At 43.8% G+C, this 23,159-nt stretch overlaps 1 protein-coding gene across 1 annotated transcript in view; it reads right to left on the bottom strand.

Moving 5' to 3' along the window:
- Nucleotides 1-9,054, bottom strand: part of LOC147668119 (myosin phosphatase Rho-interacting protein-like) — a 117,685-nt gene extending 108,631 nt beyond the window's left edge. Inside the window, exon 1 of the mRNA XM_086948767.1 lies at nt 8,518-9,054. Within this exon, the coding sequence (XP_086804893.1) occupies nt 8,518-8,637 (120 nt within the window). The 5' untranslated portion in view covers nt 8,638-9,054. The remainder of the gene's footprint in view (nt 1-8,517) is intronic.
- Nucleotides 9,055-23,159: the final 14,105 nt, after the last annotated feature.

The raw sequence follows: 23,159 nt of genomic DNA on the forward strand, positions 1-23,159 counted from the left end.
GGATCATGCAGAGTACAAAGAATGCAAAATAACCACATCAACAGTAACAGGCGGAATGATGGTCTTCTTCGCAGACTGCATTACCACATCTAGAGAAAAACAGGAACCTTGAATAAGCAACGCTTGCCTGTTCCACTTCTCAGCTAATCCAAGCCCTTCGCAATCAAAAACATAGTTCCAGAAAGCTTGCAATGGCCCGATTCACAAAGCTTTTCCTGTAAGTAGTTGCCTCTTATTCCAGGCCGAGGTGAAACACATACACGACTTTCCAAGAATAAAACATGCAGTCATAGAAAAAGTCAATAAATGTATGTATACACATACATACACACTCCACCAATCCCGCTTCCAAGTACAAAGGGGCTGACACTAGCTCAGGTACGCTTCAGATAAGCTTTATTTTCAACATCTGGGCACATCATGCTATGTTAAAAATGTGCCATTGCTGTAACGCCTGGCAGGCGCGTTTCGGCTCCTTGCCTTCCTCAATGCCAGCTATGTGTGACAGAGAAATGCAGTCGGGATTTTTTTTAATGGTCTCACATTCACTCCCATTGGAGGATACTTGCGGTCATAGAAAGGGGACTGCAGGTTAAAGTTAGTACTCACACCGCCAGTTGTACGTATTATCCCCTTTAACTCGCAATGTTCCAAATCCCTGAGTGCAGGAAGATGTTGGCCAAGTCATGCCGCGTGTGAGGTAGACACAGTCTAAATCCGTGGACATAGTTCAGTAACTGTGTACCATGCATACGATAATGCCCCGACTTTGTCAGCGGTCAGGCTGCATTCTCCCCACTGTGGCAAATACGATGATGATTTGGCTCACTCTCAAGCGTCCTGTCAGCAGACAATCTGCCGCTCTCTCCCCAGCGTAACAACATGGATGCCACTGCTGGGGGGGTGGCCGCGGTGCGTACCCTCATATGCTCATTCCAAAGTTGCTGGGATGCCGCGGAGCACCAAACCGAGAGGCGTGCCAGTATTCAAGCGCCGACCGCCTGACCACATATACTTCACCAATCCCGCTTCCAAGTAAAAACGGGCTGACACTTGCTCAGGTATGCTTCAGATAAGCTTTATTTTCACCTTCTGTGCACTTCATGCTATGTTAAAAATTCGCCTTTGCAGTAACACCTGGCAGACGCGTTTCGGCTCCTTGCCTTCCTCAATGCAGCTATGTGTGACAGAGAAACGCAGTCAGGGATTTTTTTTAAATGGTCTCACATTCACTCCCATTAGGAGGATACTTGCAGTCATAGAAAGGGGACTGCAGGTTCAAGTTAGTACTCACACCGCCAGTTGTACATATTGTCCCCTTTAACTCACAATGTTCCAAAATCCCGGAGTGCAGCAGGATGTTGGCCAAGTCATGCCGCTTGTGAGGTAAACACAGTCTAAATCCGTTGACATAGTTCAGTAACTGTGTACCATCCATGCAATAATGCCCTGACTTCGTCAGCTGTCAGACTGTCTACACATATATATATATTCCTTGAAATCTTCTCAACTCGCTCCTTGTGATAGAAGTCACGGCACAGCAACAGGTAGGTTTTTGACAAAATTATTTATTTACACACCATGTGCAAAAGAACGTGCACGATATATATATTCCAAACCTCTTCCTTGCAGAAAAGAATAGGGTCGCACTCCAATAATTGTATTCCAAAATGTCAAATAAATTTATTCCATATGATTCCCAACATGAAAACACACCAACGCGTTTCGATCTCTGCTGAGATCTTGTTCACGGACCGTGAACAAGATCTCAGCAGAGATTTTTGGGTAGGCACAGGGAGATTAAGTGATTTTCCCAGAATCAGAGGATGTTCAGCGTCGTTGCCTAGATTCGAACCCAATTCCCCAGATTCGAGGTCGACCGCTACAATCTCATGGTGTTCTAATTCTGGAAATGTATAGTGTTGTACTACAGAGCCCTTTCGCAGGGCACTAAAGGAAAAGATGTTACAGAGCACATTACCAGATAAACCAATGTTGCACTGAGGTGGCGAGAGATAATGTAACAGCACTTTCATATTGACTGGTTGTATTGATCCACTGAAAGCAATGAAAAAGATGAGCTCTATCACTCTCCTGCTCTAGAAGGCAACCGGTACGAACCTCTTTGTCCAGAACTAAATAGGAATTAAACAAGCATTTGCAATGCAATAGGTCTCTCATTTGCGAGAGTTTAAGCTATTGGCATTGTAAATGTCAATGCCTTTTATTTATCTGTCTTGCTAATTAACACATAAATAAAAAGGCATTGTCATTTACAATGCCAATAGCTCAAATTCTTGTAAATGCGAGACCTATTCAAAGAAGTGGCCTCCATTGTCCCAGCAGCTCGGAAAGTGAAATCACGCATGGCACGCTGAATGTTGCTGGAATGCATGTTGTGCCAGCAGTAGGAGAAACTGATTAAATAATATAGTGCTTTTAGACTAAAAAAAGACATACCAAGTAAAAACCGAATTAAAAGGACCAGTCATCATGGGAGGTTACAAATTAAGACAAGGCGATACAAAGGAGGTACATCATAAGCCAGCATTTACAAAGGACAATGACAAGAGCCAATGACAAACATGGGCATAGATTGGGCGGGGCTTCTGTTCTACACTTCAATACAGCATGCTGCATGCGCTGCCCAGCCTCGACCTAAAAAGGAAGGTGTGCCCAGAATAGACAATTCAGTCCTAACAGGATTTGCAGTTATATTTTTATTTGGGTGATCGGTCTATGATTTTGCAATAAAATGCAGCAATTATGGCGTGGTCACCATGAAAAAAGATATCTGACAAACAGTTGAGTGCAAGTGTAGCCTAGAAAGGACAAATTGGCCCATATAAATGAGAAGCAATAAAAATCTACAGGGTGAGCATTCATAACTTTGCACAGCTTAACCACTTGAGTGTATTACAATAAACACAAAACTCGAAGTAAAAGGCACAGTGGAAACCTGCATCCAAAGTTCTGGAGCGCAATACTCGCCTAGCCCAAGTCACATAGATATGCACTGTATGAAAGGAATGTACAAACACAAGTAGCACCAGAAATTCAATTTTGACACAGCAACTGAACCCCCCCCAGTCACACTAAACATACATTCATTTATACAAGAATATATTCCTCGTAAATAAAGTGGAACCTACATGACTTGTTTGAACAAAGTTTTAGATAATGTGCTGACCCTCTGTAAACAAAAACAGTGAAATTCACAACACAGCTTCAAAAAGAGAGAAAAGAAATCTGTCAATTCAGATTTTTTGCAGAGGTTATGCATTTAAAAACATAGGCAATCACATGCTTACAAACAAATCTGAAGCCCAAACAAATCCAACTTCTTCCACTACAGCTACTAAAACGGAGTGCTTCAATCTGAATAAGTGGCAACAAATACTTGAGAAGACTGATTTGACAGTCCTTAAAAATCCTTGTGCAATTTTTGACAGGGACATTCTCAAAGTCAAAACCATCTGCAGGCAAAAAAAGCATAGTGGCTTAAAACACCTCGAAGGAACTTTTTGCAATTCTGCTGAACATGCAATCGAACATCTCGTCTGTATCTTCCTCAAACAAGCTGTGTAACCTGTTTTTACCAAGAACGTACATATTTCTAAGGAGTAGCACAGTGGTAATCTTACTGTTCATTCAAACGTGTTATGTCCTTCATTGATGAAAACTTATCACAGTATTTCGAAGGATCCTTGCTCGAAAAAGATAATCAGTAAAATCATGAAAAAGGCGATACTATACATGCTTACACATGGATCTCTATGGTATCCTGGACGACAACTAGGCTTACCCACACATTTTGCCACTGAGAGCACCCTTTTTGACGTACTGGATGACTTTCTTGCTAGACAGATTGAGTGGGGTGGGAGGAACACATCTGGCTATACTTACTTGTAGAACGTTCTATCATATTCAACATGGACGGCTATGCTCACTGTACAGTCAACTCAAACACACAGCCAGTGAGGGTGAGAAGGCCTGCACTTGGGATTTCTTCAATTATGATCAATTACAACTTATTACAGTAGGATTTGTAACAGGTCATTACTTCGCCACTGGAAAACATTGGTTTTGCAAGTTCATGTTTTTCTGCTTCACTTTCTGCATACTTTTCTTTTTATAAACTGGTAACTATGTTAATGGTTTTAACTTCTGCGTACCTAAATAACTTCCATATTTCACAGCTGAAAAAGAATCAAACATAGGATTTGTAAGCATCCACATCATCTTGTCGGGGCTCTATAATAAACCCTTGGCTGGATTACACCAACATGTTGTACTTGGTAAGCACAAAAATATTCATCACTAAAGGCCAAGTGTACGTCCGTTTTTTCCAGTTGCAAATGGTCCTATTTGAAAATCGGGTCATTTGCACCCGAAAAAACTGCATTTTCCTATGTACTTAACCCGTTTTGCGATTCAGTAAGCTATTACCAAATTGAAAAATTGATTAGCGATTCGGTATTAGGAAGGAGCGTGTTATAGGAGTCCCTTTCTAATAGCGATTTGCACTGCTATGTACAAATGTTTTATGGATGAAATGTGGTCACAAAATATTTGCATTTTGCCACCTACTTCAAGTTGTTAGTAACCCATTCGCAAATGGGAAGTTCCCCAGGGGACCCCTTCCCCTTTGTGAATATATGCAAAAACATTTTTTCCAGAGCAGGCGGTGGTTCCACGGACCACAGCCTACTCTTAAAAAATTAAACTGAAGGTTTCATTTTTGTTTTTGAAAACGCATCACATTTTTAAAAACGCTGCTTTATTTAACAGCAAACACAGGCATAGTGGTCTGATGTCCCCAGCATGCCACATCACTGTATTTTTAGCGATTTCCAATGGGCTGCAAATTGTGACCCAACTCATGAATATTAATGAGGTAGGCCAATTGCTACTTCATTAACACAATCAGTGCTGCAGCAATTCCCCCTAACTCTGATTTATTCCCATTGTTCATGACGAGCAGAGCTCGTCAAGAGCACACGAGCAGAGTACTGCATGACGAGCTGAGCTCGTCATGAGCATCGAAGGGGTTAAGTATCGCTAAAATGTGTCACACAAATTTTAGCACATAGGGGTTTGTGATTTCCTAATAGTGAATCAAAAAAAATTCTATTAGGAAATGGCAAAATGACACCTACATACCCGTGGCCCTAAACTTCCAGCGCCTGGCATTTTGTTTCAAAGGATCGAAGACCATAGAATACCCTGGTAGGTACCATCGGACTAATCGTTCCATGCTGGGTTCTACTCAGGGCAAAATCCCATATTTTATTGTTTTACACACACTGCTCAAATGTGTTGACGTCTTAGTCGGACCTTAAGGAACCTGGCAACATCTTTCATTAAACAGACTATATATTTAAGATCAGTCTTTCAACTGAATAACTGCTGGTGAGGATAGAACTTGCAACATGGCCACAATATACAGGTGCAACATGCATTGAATGGAAGAAGCTTCACATAATGATGTGCACCAGCAAGACAAACTCTACTAATAATGTGACCAGGATGAATTCCGGATTCTTAACCACAGCCAACACTCCATCCTCCTGGAGAAAAAAAAACGTATTTTTTTTTTTTATAATGAGGACTTCAACAAAATGACTCCAGTGGAGAGAAGGAATCTGGGGCCATCTAGAAGCACTAACTCCGATGAAAGAGGGAGTACGTCCAAACAAAGCAAAGGAGAAACTGGAATGTTGTAGATTAATGGCAGCAGACAGCCTCCACCACTATTCCCCTCCCAAACACATGCTTCACGAAGTACATCATTCACTCTAGCAGATGCAATGACAGGGAGAATGGCTGGATATCACAGCAAATTACGTTAAGGGGATAAATCCCAAAGGCATTTGCAGGAAATCACGCTCCCTGAGGAACCATGAGACTGCCACTTATTACCCAAATGCCAAACCCGATTGACTTTATTTATAGCATGACCAGAACCAGGTGAGAGCAACCATGCTTTTAAACTTCCATGTTTTACAATGCGTTCAATTTTTGAGATGTGCAAAAGGTATGGGTTGAAAGCATTGATAAAGAAAGGGACATAAATACTCCCTTGGATCTCGATAGTATCTGCACCATAACTCAATTGACAATTGGCCTGATGAAACTCCTTTAAATGCAAACCTCCCTCTAAAACCATGTGTAATAGCCAAGCTAAAAGTATGCAAGCTACACCAGCACAATAACAGCTCCCCTAAATCCCAGTCCACGGCTGGAGAAACGTCTAAGTCTACTGCATCATGTTAATACTTAAATATCTATTTGGCATTGAACCAGCCGGCTTAGCTTTACTAATAGAAAAACAACAGCTGACACGTGTTTCGCCCGGTGGTTACTTCATTCTTTAGGACCGCAGAGATGTGTACATCTCTACAGATCGTTCTTTGCAGCGTTCACAGACATTTTCAACCATTCTTGCCTTGAAAAAGCCCTCGACCTATAGCCACGGGGCAAAACATGGGTTGGCTGTTTTTTCTGTTCCTCTTTTCCTTCTCTCAATGTTACAAGGTGTAACAAAGAAAATAAAACCAATAAACTAAATAATAAGGATCATACGGTTTTCAATTATTTCAGAACTAATTGTACAAACCTCCACCCTCTACCTGAAACTTACTTTTTACAAGGGCTTTTGGGTGAAGCCATTTGTGAAGCACGTATCAGCATCATTTTGGGTCACAATAAGGATAGCGTGTATCCCAGACATACCAACACCCTGGCCTTCCTACATAGCTTTCCTAATAAACTGGTTAACTCAGTGAAGTGAGCTGGTCTTACTTTCCCTAGTAGGTGTACCAAATACCCATCTGTTCCACAATGTAGCAGCCCATTCCCTTTCATCTGAGCTAAATATAGAATTTACTCCCACTATCCATGCAATCATGCAACAACCTCCTGTTTTTCTGAAAACGTATTTATATTCGCAAGCGTTATGACATTAGTTCCATTGCAATGCCACACCAACCGAAAAGGGATTTAATTTAGTGCAGCGCTATAATAATGCAGTTTAAACAATCAAATAATGGCAGATAATCACTAGGTTGGTTGTGGGTAGAGTGATGACATGGATTGCATGGCACCAAACAAGAGGTCAGAAATGAATGATCGCATAAAAGTTAAAGGGTCAATCAGCCACATTGTTTAGCGTCTCCTATAACACTGTGTACAACTAGGCATTCAAGACAAAATTCAGAGGGGGGAAAAACAGCACGTGAACTATTGGAGAGGATATACTGCCAGAGCAAATACGTAATAGGATAGTTTACAATAAAATGTTCATATTTTTCAAAGGGCGTGCATTCTTTCGAAGTCAGGCAGCCCTCTGAGCGGAAAGGTCACATGCTCGCTAAACAAGCAGCCTCAGTTAAGGGTTAAACACGAAATGGTGCTGGGGCGCACGTAGTGGTCTCATTACAATGCTTGCATGTGCTGAACTTGGGTGTAAATAAAGAACACGATTTAGAAAGCCAAGGCACAAAATGTCACGATAAGTCAGAAGGAAGTTTAGAGGAATGCTTTGTGAAATAATACACAAGTCATCGGCTAACATATAGCAGGCTCAGTATCGCACTGTTACTATCAAAGCCTCGGTAGTCGTTCACTTGTTCTTGAACCTGCGCTTTGCCAAAGTCTCTCCTGCAAGAGATTACCACTGGTTGGGCTAATCCCGTACCTCAATCGCTACAGCTGATTAGAGGTCACCGAAGGCAGAAAGGTCAGTGCAAGCGGTTTGACAGCCGCGTGGGTGGTCAATGGGCTCGGACACACAGGATGCAAATCGCAAGATAAGTCATTTTATGAGATTTTAGAGAACCTCATGTGAACATGATGTTAAACGCCCCTTGTACAATAACGGAGCAGCACTCGTTCCGGTGTCGGCTGGGGAATGCAGTTGAGGGAGTGGTGCCTCGGGACCTTTCTCTGACGATCAGATAAAGTCAAGTCTTGGGTTTCACGTTAAGGAGAAAAATCCAGTCTAAGCAAAAATGGCTGTTGGTGCCTGCGGGCTGGAGCAGGATCTTCCCACCGATTCCTGTCAGTAACCTCCAGCCAAACTATAATCAAGAGCACAAATGCCAAAATATAAAGACTGGTCTGGATTTTCTGATCAAGCGTCTCAGCGAGTTAAAATTTACGGTCAGCTTGAAAACCTTTCAAAGCAACATCCATCTCAAACCAGAGTAAGGCTTTTTTCTGTCTCAACTTAGAATAAAATTTTTAAAAAAATCACTTCCCATAAAGCTGTATTTGGACAACTATTTAATAAAGTCAGTAAAAGACGAAGTCTTGCATTGAAAATATTCCATAGAAAAGCATATCAAGTGAAGTCACATCAGGCACATACTTTAGAAAAGAATCGGACCAAAAAAAAAAACCATCGGAGTTTTCGGTTACATAATCATGTTTTTATGAGAGCTACGTCCGGTGGGGTCAATTTTACCGAATTGTGCGATTAAAAAGAGATTACGATTGCTGGAAAGAATAACTCACCTGATTTAAATCCTCGTCGTTCAGCAAATGAGACTCCCTGGGTTTAAAACAATTCTGACACTTGCTTTTATTGAATATGTTGGCTTGAAATTTCCTGCATGGGTTATCCTTAGCAGACATTGTTTCTGATCTAGCACAAGCGTCTCTTTAAATACCCCGTTGATTTTTGTTCCGATATCCGTAAACACCTTGTTTCCAAGTTTTTTCGCCAAAACTCTAGGAGACAAAGGGCTGTCAAAAAGTTCCTTCCTAATCCAGGGGTGCATCAGTAACCAAAAGCCTGGAATGCTCTTCCAGAAACATCTCTTTCCTCCGGTTTATAGAACAACATCACAATCCTCCAGGATCGAACAAAACACCAGATCGTCCTGAAATCCTAGGTGCCAGAACCGTCCGATCTAAGGTGATCACCAATCCGCTACTTAAACGGACCGTTCATGAATTAAAGCCTGATGCCCGTCCTCCGTTGTTGATCTTTTAACGGATGTCATTTGTCGGTAATCTTACCACTTCCGGGTCGTATAAACAACTAATCCCACGGTTGAACGTATTCTCCGAGTCTTCTGGGAGTAGGAGGTACCGACAAGTATAAAACGAAGTGGGATTGGGCTATTGAGTGCATTTTAGCCAATCCTAGTGCGCCACACAGAATTCCTCATGATGATTGGCTGTGACGTGTACACCTGCCTTTGTTCGAGCCGCCTTTCGACAGCCGGCTGATTCCGCCCAGTTTTGATGGTGTGTAGAGCTTGACTGGAGGTTCGGCTGTGAGAAATGGTCGGCTACCGTTTGCTGGAGGGGAGGTTGGAGGACAGGGTAGCGGGGAGTACAGCCCTGGGGGTTTCAGAGTGACCGGTGGTTGGACATATCACGGTCTGTTCACATTGACAGCGGGGCAGACTTTTTTTTTGTCTGCTACACGCGTATATTGGATACGACCGGGGTTGGTACCATACGAGATGTAGGTGCTCTAAGGCACCTGTCGCGTCGCTAGCAGCTACTGATGCTGGATGTCTCCTTTGTTATGTGACAAATTCGCACCATGCTACTACAAAGATTGTTTCCTGACTGATCAGCAAATCAAACTTATTGCTGACTTTACTTACTGCCACGTCAAATTTCTCATGGAACCTATGAATTTGACATTGTGTAAGGCACGGCCAACTCCCACCATACCGCCTGCTTTCGCGTGGTCACTCAATGATGTTCCTATATCGCAGTGTACATACCTTCCTTGCAGAGAACAGGTTTCTAGCTCGTTTGAAGGTTCCACTCAAGACATAACCTCCACAGGTCATCGGGGCATCCTCAAAAGCCTTTGCAGTTTGTTTTTTGGGGATGGAGTGGGGGGGCATCTGAGTGAACTGTGCTGGGTTTCTATGCCACGCTCCCTCCCACACATCATCCATGGTTGAGGGTGGTGATGGATTCAAAGTTATGCCATGAAACCCAGGCTCCTGTTCCTTCATTGCCCGCCGCCTCCTTGTAATAAAGCAGGTACACTGGGTGAAGTTTAAGAGAAGTAGATTTACTTAAAAGCATGTATGAAAATAATGTCATCCACACAGCGCCAGCAGCAACTGACCTGTGGGAATTCTAAGGACACTTAAACACGAAGCAGGCTCTAGAGCCAATAACACTTCTGCACAGAACACGACACGCTGGTCGTTACACACCTTCTCCCCTTTACATTAGAAGAACAAAGAAAAAGATGAGGAGAGTTAGGAAAGAAAGAAGGAAAAAATAACATTAACGAAGAACAAAATCATGCAGTTTCACAGGAATCTTTCCAGAATGAGAACACCTTCGCAAAGTAGGCAATTCTTCGGAATGATCAATCACTCCAGGGTAAATTTTGCTGCGCATGGGAGCGATTCTGTTCAAGTTCCAGATGCGACCATCATCCAACTTACAACATTCAGAAAAAGTTTCTTTACCAGAAAAGGAGAGGAGCATTTAGAGACTCCAACACCCCTCTGCGGAAGAGGCACTGGACCCTGTCTTCTACTTTCACACAAGTGTGAGTGACGGCATGTCTGGTGTCAAAATACTCTTTCCTTTTCGCAATCTTTAATTTCTACCCCGCTTGCCAGGACGTTACACCAGGACCCACGCCAGAGGAAGCTATGCTAGGACCTGCAGTAGAACAAGCATCCAGATCAACACATGCACTTTTGTCTCTCATCCATGTTTGGAACAATAGGGTATTGGGCTTCCGCTCATGAAAGATCTCAAAGGGAACTTTGCTGGTGGTAGAATGAGTGAGACGGTAGATGGTAACTCGTTCCACAACCTCTGACTTCCAGTCTTTGTGCTTTGGCTAGTTGGATGGATTCTTTTAACACTCGGTTAAACCTTTCCACCATGCCATTGGTCTCGGGATTGGTAGAGGGCGCACCGCTTATGTTTTACCCCCTTTTTTGACAAAAACTCCTCCATTTCTCTCAAGAGCTGCTTAACTCCATTGTCGTTAAGAATACAGCCTGGGAAACTGCCTCGGGAGAAGACTTCATCGCGGAACATGGTGACCTCCTTAGTTTCAATACTTGGAGTGATCTTAATCTCTGGCACCTGGAGAACATGTCCATTCATACTATAACATATGATTGACCAGAGCTACTAGTAGTGGGACCCATAAAGATCCAATGCCACATCTTGCCAACAACGAACAGGGGCCTCACACACCACCATAGGGTGAACTCTAGTATTATAGACCCTTTCAGATGCATTACACTCAGAACAATCTCTCACCATACGCTCAACTGAGAGATCAATCCCTGGCCACCAAAAGTGCAAACAAATCCTTTCTGTTGTCTTGGAGATGCCCTGGTGCCCCTGATGTGCTTGTTGTACGATTTTAAGTCTGATAGGGAGTTGTGGAACAAGCTTGGTACCGCTCCAAAGCAACCCAGAGGAGACAGACGGCTGATGACGCACATTCCAAAATGTTCGTGTCTCCTCACTCAAGCTTTTAATGCCACTTCCCCAACCATTGTTCACTAACTTGCAGCCCTCAAGAATAATGGGATCGCTTTCAATGGCAGAATTCCACTCTCCCTCACTCAAGACTCTAGGTGTGACCTCACACACTTTGTAATCTTCGTCCTCCACGAGTCCCCAGAGATGTCAAGTGTGTGAATAGGGTCACTCCTGACAAGGCGAGAAAGACAATCAGAGACTTTGTTCTGAGCACCAGGAATGTGATGTATAACAAAATAATAGTCTTGGAGTGCGACAATCCACCTGGCGATTCTTGAGGATGCAGCATCAAGACTCTTTTTGGTGAAACAATCCTTCAAAGGTTTGTGATCAGACTGTACAGTGAAGAGAAACTTTTTTAGTTTCTTAATAGCCCAAAAGATGCAAAGAGTTTCTTTGTCTATAACAGAGTACTGAATTTCAGGCTCCACCAGCACTCGTGACAAAAACATGACAGTTATCTCCTGACCATCCTTCACTTGTTTAAGAACAGCCCGAGACCCTTGGAGCTAGCATCAGTAATGAGGATGGAACTGGCAAAATTGTCAAAACTCTTGAGAGAGGGAGCCTCACTCAAAGCACTCTTCATGTTATCAAATTCTGCTTGGCATTGTGGTGACCAGATGAACCTCACACCCTTATGAAGAGCCCTAAGGGTAAAAGTACGAGAAGCAAATTGTGGACCAAATTTGTTGTAATATTCGCCCATGCAGAGAAAGGTGACCAACTCATCCCTGGATTGGGGCACAGGAAGGTTCTCGATAGTCGTTACTAAATGATCTTTAGGTTTGACATCCTCTTTAGACAATTTGTGCCCCAAATAGTCATTTTCTGTGAGGTTGAATTTACATTTGTTCTCAAGTAGGGTCAAACTGCGAGGCTTAAAGCGCTTCAGAACGGCTCTGAGTCTCTCATCATGTATCTCTTGTGAAGAGCCATATACCAATACATCATCCAGGTAGCTCATGTAAGACATCTTCCATAGCTCTCTGGAATACAGAGGCTGCAGAATTCAGACCGAAATTAAGTCTTCTATATTTGAAAGTTCCAAATGGTATTATAAATGCAGTGAGGTTTATTGAGTCAGGGCCAATTTTAATTTGGTGATACGTGCGCCTGAGATCCTACGTGGAGAATATTGCAGCTCTGCCTAATTGTGTCAGCATTTCTGCAATATTTGGGAGAGGGTACTTGTCAGCCACGACAGCGCAATTGAGTGTGCGCAAGTCCACACAAAGCCTCACCTCACCAGAGGCTTTATGTGCAAGTACCACGGGACCCAACCACTCACTCGCCTCAGATCTGACAAATCCCTCTTTTAGTAACTTCAGCAGTTCTTTTTGCATGAACTCCCTCATGGTTAACGGTACGCTACGCACCTTGAAAGTAACAGGAATGGCATTAGATTTCAAAGAAATCTTATGTGTATAACCAGACAAACAACCTAGTTTTTCACTGAAAACTTGTCCGAATTCACTCCGTAGATCGTTGACTTGAGCAACTTTGGAAGGTTCAGGTATACTTAGAGGATCAAGGGGTGATGAACACAGGTCTTCTTTCAAGACTATACAAGGATCTCTACCTGGAATTAACATGATTTCAAGATCTGCCTGGTGAATCCAACTTATTATACTGTCACCCCTGGAGGAGATGTATATTTTTCCAGCAGTAAGTTTATTCTTCAATTGTATGTCACACTCAAAGTATCCAAACAACTTGATAGGTTGACCACCATAAGCAAGCGGCCTAATGTCAGGCTTGAACACCTTCACCTTACCCAATAAGGATGAGTCATTAAACACTTACAGCTAGATTCATCAAGCATTTTTGCGAGCGCAAACAGTGCGAATCGCTAAATTCGGCCGTTTGCGCCCGCAAAAATGGCATTTGGAATTCATCAATGGCTCATGAACTCGCAATTTGAAAAATCGCAAATAATAGCGATTTTTTTCAAATTGCGATCGCATTTAAGGAATCTCAATTTGAGATTCCTTAAATGCTATTCATGAACCTTTGAAAAATTGCGATTTCGCTATTTTTTGCTGCTATTTACCGCGAAGTCTGACTTCGTGGTAAATAGCGAAAACTGAGAAATATGCACTTTTGTGCATTTTTCTCAGTTGTATGTTACACACACACATGTCCTTTGGACATGTGTGTGCGCAACATCAGTCTGCATTTTCATTTCAGGGGTGCTACAGCGTGTCCTTTGGACACCCCTGGCACCCTTGAAATCGCATCCTTATTTGCGATTAGCAAATTGCTAATCGCAAATAAGGAATAACTCCACATTAGCAATTTGCTAATCGCAAATAAGGAATGTGTAGGAATCGCAATTTATTTAGCGATTCCTACATGAATCCCGTTTTGCAAGTCCTTAATAGCGATTCCATAATAATCGCTATTAAGGACTCGCAAAACGGGACAATGATGAATCTGGCTGTTAGGCACTAAAGTTATTTTTGCCCCAGACTCAAAGGGCATTTTAACTGGATGAACATTTATTCAAACACTGTCAATGGGATTTTTGCAAGTGTTCAAAGAAGCTTGAAACAAGACCTCTCCACAATGTAACTCGTCCCGGTCAGAGTTAGACTAATTTTGAAACCACGGGGGAGGAGCCAGGCCGGCGACCGAGATGGCCGCTCGGGCTCCTGGCTCCGTAAACCTTTCCCACCTCGCGCCTTCATCCTGGCCGCCATCCTGTGGGTGAATGACAGAGCTCGCCGGTCCCATGCCTCCGAGGTCCCTACCTGCTCTGATGCCGGAGATAGGATCCGTTTACTGCTGCGGCCTGGAATGGCGCCGGAGCCGGGGCTTGGAGTAGGACGATGCGCTGACCGCCGACGCAACATGGCGACCACCAGTCGTGGTGCCTGAATGATTACCCCGAGCGGGTGTGGAACTTGCTCCGATCCTTTTTCTGTGCCTTGGCGCTGCCGGCGGTGTCACGGAGAGGTCCCGACCTACCACCATACGGGCTGCCGCTTTTCAAGAGAAGGGTTTCCCACTGCAGCGGCCATCGGACGTGGGACCCACCCTATCCTGAACCTTGTGGGAATCCCCCGATTTGTGCAGGAGAGTGTTCTTGTTTCTGGCGGAGCCCGCCGGGAGGTGTCGGCGGCCCTGACTATTGTGCACAGTTTCCCTGGCCCGCTTGTGGCGCCGCGCACTTCCCCTCTCCTTTGTTTGCGACCTGTTCCCACTCCTCCACTGTGATGGATGCCGATGGAGAGGTAGCTTGTGACGGTGATGCCCGGCTTCGGCTGCCCCGGGGGGATGGAATGACCGGGGCTGGGAGGCGTGCAGAAAACGGGGCGCATTGCGAACAGCCGAAGATTGGTGACCTGGTTCTGGCCCTCGGCGCCCTCCGCACTGCCCTGCTACGGGACTCACGGAACCTGGGGGAAAAGCTGGACGCCATTGCTGCTGCCCCGAGGAAGGAGGCGCCATTCGAGTTCTGGGCGACTACAGCTCGGCCTGTGTAATCGGCTGGACGGGGATAGGTAAGAGGCGAGTTTTGGTAGGGTTCAAACTGGGCTTTATTGAGCGATACAGTCTATCGGTACAAGTAGGACGGGAGGTAGGCCGTGGCGGAGATCGGCTTCTTTCTCTCCTGCTCTTGCCGATCACTCCTTCTTCCCGCCTTCGGTTGGTTCCCCTTCTTCCACTTCTGTCGGTCTCCGTCGTGGCCCCGCCTCCGCCGAAGGAGAGAAGCAAAAACAGAGGATTGTATCAGGACAGGTTCACCCGGTATTCAGTATCCGGGTAGGGGGTGAGGAAACACACAGTGCACCGTTAACTATAGTGACAGTGAGGGATGTGATGAAGGGGTTTACTCTAGGGTTCTGGGGCTACGCTGCGTTTGTTCCGCATCCACCCCTCAAATCTGTCACGCACCTCTGTTAGCCACGCCCCTCCGGGGGAGTGGCTGGGCGATGCGTGGATCCGTTGGCCTCCTGGCTCTGATGGTCCCGATGATCGCCTTAGGAACCTCAGGCGTCGGCTTCCCTGCGTCGGCTGCTCTCTCTCCGGGTGAGTCACTCCCGCTGCTGCCTCTGGTCCGGACACGGCTCTCGTCTCCTGGAAACCTCCTGCGTCGTCTCCCGCTCCGTCCTCCGATGTTGCTTTTCCTCGGACTGGACCGGCCGTCGCTTCCGTCCGTCGACTCTCCTCTCCGCACTCTCCTCCGTCCTCCAGTTGAATCACCTCCTCCGCTTTACCGCTCCACGACACTCCACTGCTCCACGCCTCACCGCCACTCCAATCCTCTCTGACCGCACCTCCGGTGTATAGACACACCTGGTCTTGGGGAAGGGCTTCCTTTATGGCAGGTGTGGGCTCCGCCTCCTCGTGCAGCATACCTGGCCAGTTAAAGGGTCCGTGTTCCCATTCCTCCTCGTCGCAGCTGTAGGTCTCTTCCACTCTGTGCCATGTAGGGGCGTCCGCTGCCTGGGGAGACAAGGGGGGGGGTCACACATTACGGGTTCACTTCTGACCGCCGGGGGCCCCTCGTCCTTGCTACAGGCTGCCTCCACATTGACGGACTGCGCTTTTGAAGCCCCACCAACTAGGGAGACTGTGAGTGACTCGTCTTTTACAACTTCCAGCTGGCCGCCGGGAGTCTCGTCTAAGTCGTGGGACATGAGACCTACAAAGCTGAAGGGGTCGGATGACCATGTAAAGCCTTCGAATGCTGCGGTGAGGCTTCGACAGTGGGATGGATCTACTACCTTTACTCGACTGCCGACGGCCCCGTGTCTAGTCCTGCTACGACGTCTAGTGAACATTCTGGTTTGGCTTGATTCCCGTGTTTGCTCTACTCTACATGTCCGGTTGTTCTTTTCACTCGGGATGCCGGACTCCTTTGGAACAATCTCCTCGGACACTGACTGGTTATTGCATGTTGGTGAGCTTGATAGAGTGGTTCAGGGGTAGAGAGGACTTCATTGTGCAGGGACTGCTGATGGGCTAATGGAAGTGGCTGAGTCTTGGAAATATTTTGACAATGTAACTAGGCGGGCTAACACTGTATCCTTTTATACCCTCTTGCGGACTGATTGTATCTAATTTCGTATTGTTCATGGTGTTGAGGGTAGGCGCGGGGTGGGGTGGGGCCGGGAGCTGGCCTGGAGGTCCTCCTCCATTCTACTCGTAACCTTTTTTTCTTTTCTTTTCTGGATTAGTTTCTTTATGGGGGTTTTAGTTTTTTTAGGGCGACAGGCACACTGTTAGGGGGGGTAGGCCGTAGCCATCTACAGGAGTGCAGGGTGGGGGGTCGGGGGATGGGTTCTCTTAGTCTTGTCCTTTTATTGTTTCTATGGCCTTGTTTTTCTTCCCTTTCCTTCTTTTCTGGGATCTGGGTAGTGTATTCCTGTAATTTCTTCCTCTGTTCTATTAGGGTAGATGTTCCTATGACTCTGAGGCGTGATGATCAGATTGCTACGATGTTGTAATGTGTAAGGATTTATTGCTTCTCCTGACTAGAACATACCGACGCTATTATCTTAACTATAGTTCTCCTGACTATGAGTATCCTATAGTATCACAATCCCATATTTTGTTATTGCTCGAATATACGGTTCCGGATCCTGTTCTTCTTTAAACATTTTAAAAGAAACCTTCCCTGATCCTGTCACACATGAGACATGCAGTGGGCGAATGTTAATTATTTTTAGGACTGTGCCGGCGGGTGGCGGACTACAGTTTTCTGTGATTTTGACTCGTCTTGACTGAATCGTATTAGCGGCCAGCCGTGATGGTTGTAGGCCCATACCTGTATCTGCTTAATATATAATAAAGGTTTACCAAAAATTTAAAAAAAAAAAAAAAAATTTGAAACCACACTTCCTTCACTCGCTTGTTTTTCTTAAATTTAGACACTCTGCAGGCTTTTGCTAAGTGACCAACTCTACCATATTTGAGACATTTCGAATTCAAAGCAGGGCACATCTTGTCATTGGGTAGATGACCAGCACTATCACAGCAATAACATTTCCCAGTAAAAGATTTTTTTGACCATGAAGACTCAGATTCATTTTGCTTAAAGGTCTTAGGCTTAGTTACAACTTGCACTTTATCATTAGTTAAGTTAAGAGTGCCGTTTTCTTTTTTCATGACTTCCAGGCAAGCAAGAGAGTGTTCAATGTGTTTGGCAATTAAAGTGACTTCATCAAGTTTGGGATTGTCCTTTTGCCATAGTTCATCTTTCACCTTTTCTATTGCACAACCTAGCATAAATTGGTCACGTATGCGTTCTTCAAGTGCGCCTTCAAATTTACAAGTGGAGGCCAGCTTGCACAGTTGAGTAACATAAACCTCAATGGATTCTTTAGGTTGTTGTAGGCGTTTCCCAAAGTGATTACGTTCTAGGATGGTGCTGACCATGGGGAGATATTGTTTGTCAAGTTTCAAACAGATTTCAAATTCATTAAGGCTGTTGGATTCAGAGTCATCAAGATCAGGTAGATGTTCGAAAACTTCTTTCCCCTCTGAGCCTAGGCAGTGTAAAAGTAAGGCTGACTTCCTTTCTGCGCTTAATTACACTCCGCATACCCTAGCTTAGTTGAGGAAGACCTTCCATTTAGACCAGTGGATGGAAGGCTCACCTGGATTTGATAGAAAGAAGGGCGGAGGGGTGACGTTTTGCCTTTTTATGAAGGGTGTGCCAGTCACCGAAGAAAGTAAAGTGATAAAAACACATCCAGAATTACTGTGCTTGTTTGGCACTGTAATATTAGGAGCGGAGGTACATCTAAAATGGTGTGCCCATCACTCTGAAGCTTATTAAAGAAAATGTGCAGAAATTTGTGTGGAAACAAATAGGAATGGAAGTAGGAGACAGGCAGTATTGCAAGCTGTGCCTGTCAGCGTGAAATACAAGGTAAGTATGTGAAATGCTGTGCCCATCAACGTTAGACAGGCCTCACTATAAATTAAAATTATTGCTGTGCCCTCAGTGTGGGAAGAACTTTGTTATAATGAATAGAGAAACTCAGAGATAAGCTGTGTCCTTCAGTGTTGAATGAGCTTGGTGACAAATCAAATAAAGGATGTAACAATCAGCATTAAATGATCCCCATTACAATTTGAACAAAGCTGTGCCCGTCAGCGTAAAACGGGCTTTATTATAAATTAAATAGATGTTGTGTCCATAAAATGGTCCTCGTTGTAATTTAAACAATGCTGTCCCCATCAGCATAAAACGGGCTTTATTATAAATTAAATAGATGCTGTTCCCATCAGCGTGTGGCAGTGCTTGCTTTTCCAGAATAGCGGTGGAAGGTAGTACAAAGCGGGGAGTGGCGCCAACAACTCTTTGACATAAATAGGCTAAGGTTGGTTTAAATGTGCAAATGGAAACATATCCAACGAGCCGGTTTGAAGATCATTATCACAGCGGTGATCAGGATTTCACTACGGATTGAGAGCGGCGATTAGAGTTGCTTAGCAACTCGCCAACAGAGATTTCACAAGCTCCCAGTGAAGAGATCGTCATGCGATTCCTGCGTGAGTCAAAGGTAACCAGAGAAGCAGGCAGTCCCTGACCGAATAGCAGTGATATACGCTCATGCGTCACAGGGACATGACGAATGCGCCTCCTGTACTTTTTACCTAAACCCTCTAGAACCAGAGAAGTAAGCAGTCCCTCTGCGCCATAGTGTGAAACACTAATTCACGACGCAAGGACACGACTTAAGCGCCTCTGGTCTTTTAACAAACAAAAGAAAACGCATTACAAGGCCTAAATACTAGACAACAACTAAAGTCAATGCCTTTATGCTCTAATATCAGGAGTCTATTGCATATGACTTTTTATTTAACAAAAGAGGGGAATACACAAAGCTCAAATCTTTACTCAATCACACTCCAATGTGATTAATAACGGAAATCGGACTACATTCAAAAGAGAATTTTAAGGGAGATTATATTGACCCATACATCACAACAGATATCAAATGTTGTCTTGACAAAGGTGGATAAAATCGTGAAAACCCACCGAAACGCGTCGACGCACCATCCCAGTATAATTCATGACTCATATACCCTTGTTGATATACTATTCTGTGGTGTGCATAACATAGGTGTCGGAAACCGAGTCGGAATATACATTTAGTACTGTACAAGTTTCATGTCTCACTGTTTTCTGTCTCTATGTTTCAATCTTGCTAGTCAATATTGAATGTCAAACAGTTTTATTGTTTTGTTTTTTAAAACATTGCCATAGTGGTTCTTGCATTGTCCACGTTTTTTAATATTTGTATTTTCAATAAATTGTTAAGAATTCTTTTTACATTAGTGAATCTTGTTATTGTTTTTTGACCTTCGAGCCTTGTTCATTTAGTTCTGTTCAAGGGAATTATATTTTTGTACATTGGTTGGTTGACCCTATTTCCCTTGACCTTGTTTAAGGGGTACCTCTCATACTTTTCCACAAATGGAAACGTATCCAACGAGCCGGTTTGAAGATAATTATCACAGCGGTGATCAGGATTTCACTACGGAGTGAGAGCGGCGATTAGAGTTGCTTAGCAACTCGCCAACAGAGATTTCACAAGCTCCCAGTGAAGAGATCATCAGGCGATTCCTGCGTGAGTCAAAGGTTGCTAGGGAGCATCAAACTTGCAGGCGTCATCAAAGCAGGGGCCAAGAATATGCGCGATGCAATGAAGGCTCGCGATTGTCTCCTGAAGAACGGTGAGTCTTTAATTTTAAAATTGAATAGTCAAGCAGTCGAGAAAATAAAGTTAACAGTACCTTAGTCTTGATTGAAGATGTAAATAAGGTAGTCTTAATCCAGAGAGAAGTACTCAAAGTGTGCTAGGACGTCTTGAAAATAAGTAGATCGAAGTCATCAAAGGGAGCAGCTGAGGGTTCGGCTCAGGATCGTCGCAAGTGTAAAAAAGCAGGTACACTGGTTGAAGTTTAAGAGAAGTAGATTTAATTAAAATCATCTATGGAAATAACGTCCTATCCACATAGCAGCATCTGACCTGTGGGAATTCTAAAGACACTTGAATACGAAGAAGGCTCTAGAACCAAGAACCCTTCTTCACAGAACACAATGACACGCAGATCATTACACTCCTCAAAAAGTAACGTTATTTTTAAAAGAGATGTCTAGTGACATCTATAGATTGGTTGTATTCTGCCTGGTATCCATATACCTGGTACATTTTGCATGGCACCATTACACTGGTTACATTTTACATTACACCCATACCCTAGGGCAGAGATATGTAACCTATGGTTTGGGAACTTCTAGGGACCTCCAACGCCTACTCAGTGACTGCTTGGAAAATTAAAGAATATTAACAGATTAATGAAGCATATATACTAAAGAAGCAAAATTTGCAATTGAACATTTTAAAACGTTTTTAAAATCTAAAGAAGTGTGGAATGACGAAGAATGGAGTGGCATAGAGTGGAGCGCATTAAGTAGAGTGGAGTAGCGTATAGTGCAGCGGTATGGAGTAGAGTGGAGTATCGTAGAGTAGTACAGTTGTGGGTGATAGTAAAGCATCAATCAAGTGCAGATAGGGTGAAAGCAACATAAAAAAGCTGTATGCCTTTGTTACAAGTAGAAAAGCATGTCCAGGATTAATGGAGCAAAGTGGAGTGGCATAAAGTTGAGTCGACTGGCGTGACATGGAGTAACATGCAGTGTAGTTGTGTGGTGCAAAGTGACATTGTGTGGAATGGAGTGGTATAGAGAATAGCATAGAGTAGAGTGACGTAGAGACAAGCGGAATAGTGTGGCGTTGAGGAGTATAGTTGTGGGTGTAAGTAACTAAATCTTCAAAGAATATAGCAGATCAAGTGAAAGAAACTGAAATAAGAAGGTGTATGCCTGTGTTTAAAGTAGGAAAGCATATTGCATGCCCTGGAATAATACTGAAACGCTTATAAAATAAAGAAAAACAATGCATTGCAAAAAGACGAGAAAGAACACATACTTGGTCCATGCTCCAGGGAGGAGCTAACACAAAAAAGTATGGGAAGCCTCTAGGAGCAAAGCAATCAAAAGATTGTAAATGAGAGTGACAATGAAAAGTACAAATGGTATGCTTTGGGCGGGTTGTAAGCCCACTGAATTGTGTGAACCTCAGAAACCAATTAGATAAAAGCGCTCCAACCCCTGTGCCTCGATGAGCCCTTCAAGGATGCTGATTAATCCATCTTTAAAGCCTATTGTGCTGTATGAATGAGGCACAGCAGCACATCAGGATACTCTTTAATCAAGTACATTTCTGTCCTGGTGTAAGCAGAGGGCTCGGTAAAACAGGGGCATGCACTACACTGTATGTAATTATTGTGTTTCCTCACCTGACCCTTTCTCAGTAACAGGGGCTTATTTAAGATAAAAGTGTCAGTACAACGACACAGTCCTTGAAAAACTGGGAGTGTCTGGGCAAATCTTGGATGTCCGAAAGAGTACCTCTGCAATGTGCAACAGCCCTTCAACTGATCCCTCATTTCTCTGTATTGTCTATAATAAAACAGCATTTTTCTTTGCATCATTTTTTTTATAAATGAGCTGTATAAGCTGCTGAGAAAGTAAATTCACTTGCATATGTGCTTTAATGCTTGCGTAGATCTCACACAAAGAGAAGGGCAGAGAACAGCTGCTAGTAAAAGACAGCTGGAAACAGGATACTAGCCAAGTATGTGTAAAACATGTGCATGAAAAGGAGGTAACAAAAGAAAGGAAAGTAAATACTAATAAATGCCAAAACCTTAAGAAAAAGCCCTAGGGATTTCTTAAAACTGCCCACACCCACTATGTAGTGGCATGCTTCACCATGGAAAATCAAAATCTTACCTGTTACAATTTAACCAATAGTAAAATAATATGCCTTACTTTATGTTTATAAGTAACCACACTTGCATTCTGTACCGAGTTACATTATGTTTTTCAAAACTCGGGGCCAAAGTGGGAACACCGCCCTGTAGTCAAACTTTCGTCAAGGGTCGGTGTCTCCAACCTGTCCACTTTGCGCCCTCTGGCGATTTTGATCTTCCAAAAGGAATCAGTATCCTCTGGGAGGCCTGTGACCCATAAGGGCATTTGAGATTGGCTGAAACATGTCAGTACGAGCAGATGGGGTAATGGAGATGTAACTCCTCCTATATACCCTACACGTGTAACCCTGTCAAGTGGGACCATTTGTAAAGAAGTATATAGCTACCTACTTAGCCAGTTTTAATATATAACTTTCTGCATTAGGGATCCCTTCTCTGGAGTACCTTCTCTTTTTTCTTTTCTCCTCTACAAAAAAACAAGCACTCCACCCTGAGTTTTGGTCTGCACCAGGGTGTTGTTAACGTTGTTGTATGATGAAGCATGCCACTACATAGTGGATGAGGGCAGTTTTAAGAAATCCATGGGGATTTTTTCTAAGGTTCTGGTGTTTATTATTATTTACTTTCCTTTTGTTACCTCCTTATCATGCACATGTTTTACTCTTTCTTGGATAGTATCCTGTTTCCAACTGTCTTTTTACAGGCAGCTGTTCTCTGTCCTTCTCTTTGTGTGAGGTCTACAGTCCGAGTTTGGTGAGCTAGGGAAGAATCACTCTCTTGTCCAGTGTTTTGTTTGTGTTTAATGCTTGCGTATACACTATAAATATGCAAATGCCAATATGTGCCTTAGCTAGTGCTAT

Source organism: Lissotriton vulgaris, unplaced genomic scaffold (genome assembly GCF_964263255.1).
Source record: "Lissotriton vulgaris unplaced genomic scaffold, aLisVul1.2 SCAFFOLD_776, whole genome shotgun sequence".
Lineage (NCBI taxonomy): Eukaryota > Metazoa > Chordata > Amphibia > Caudata > Salamandridae > Lissotriton > Lissotriton vulgaris.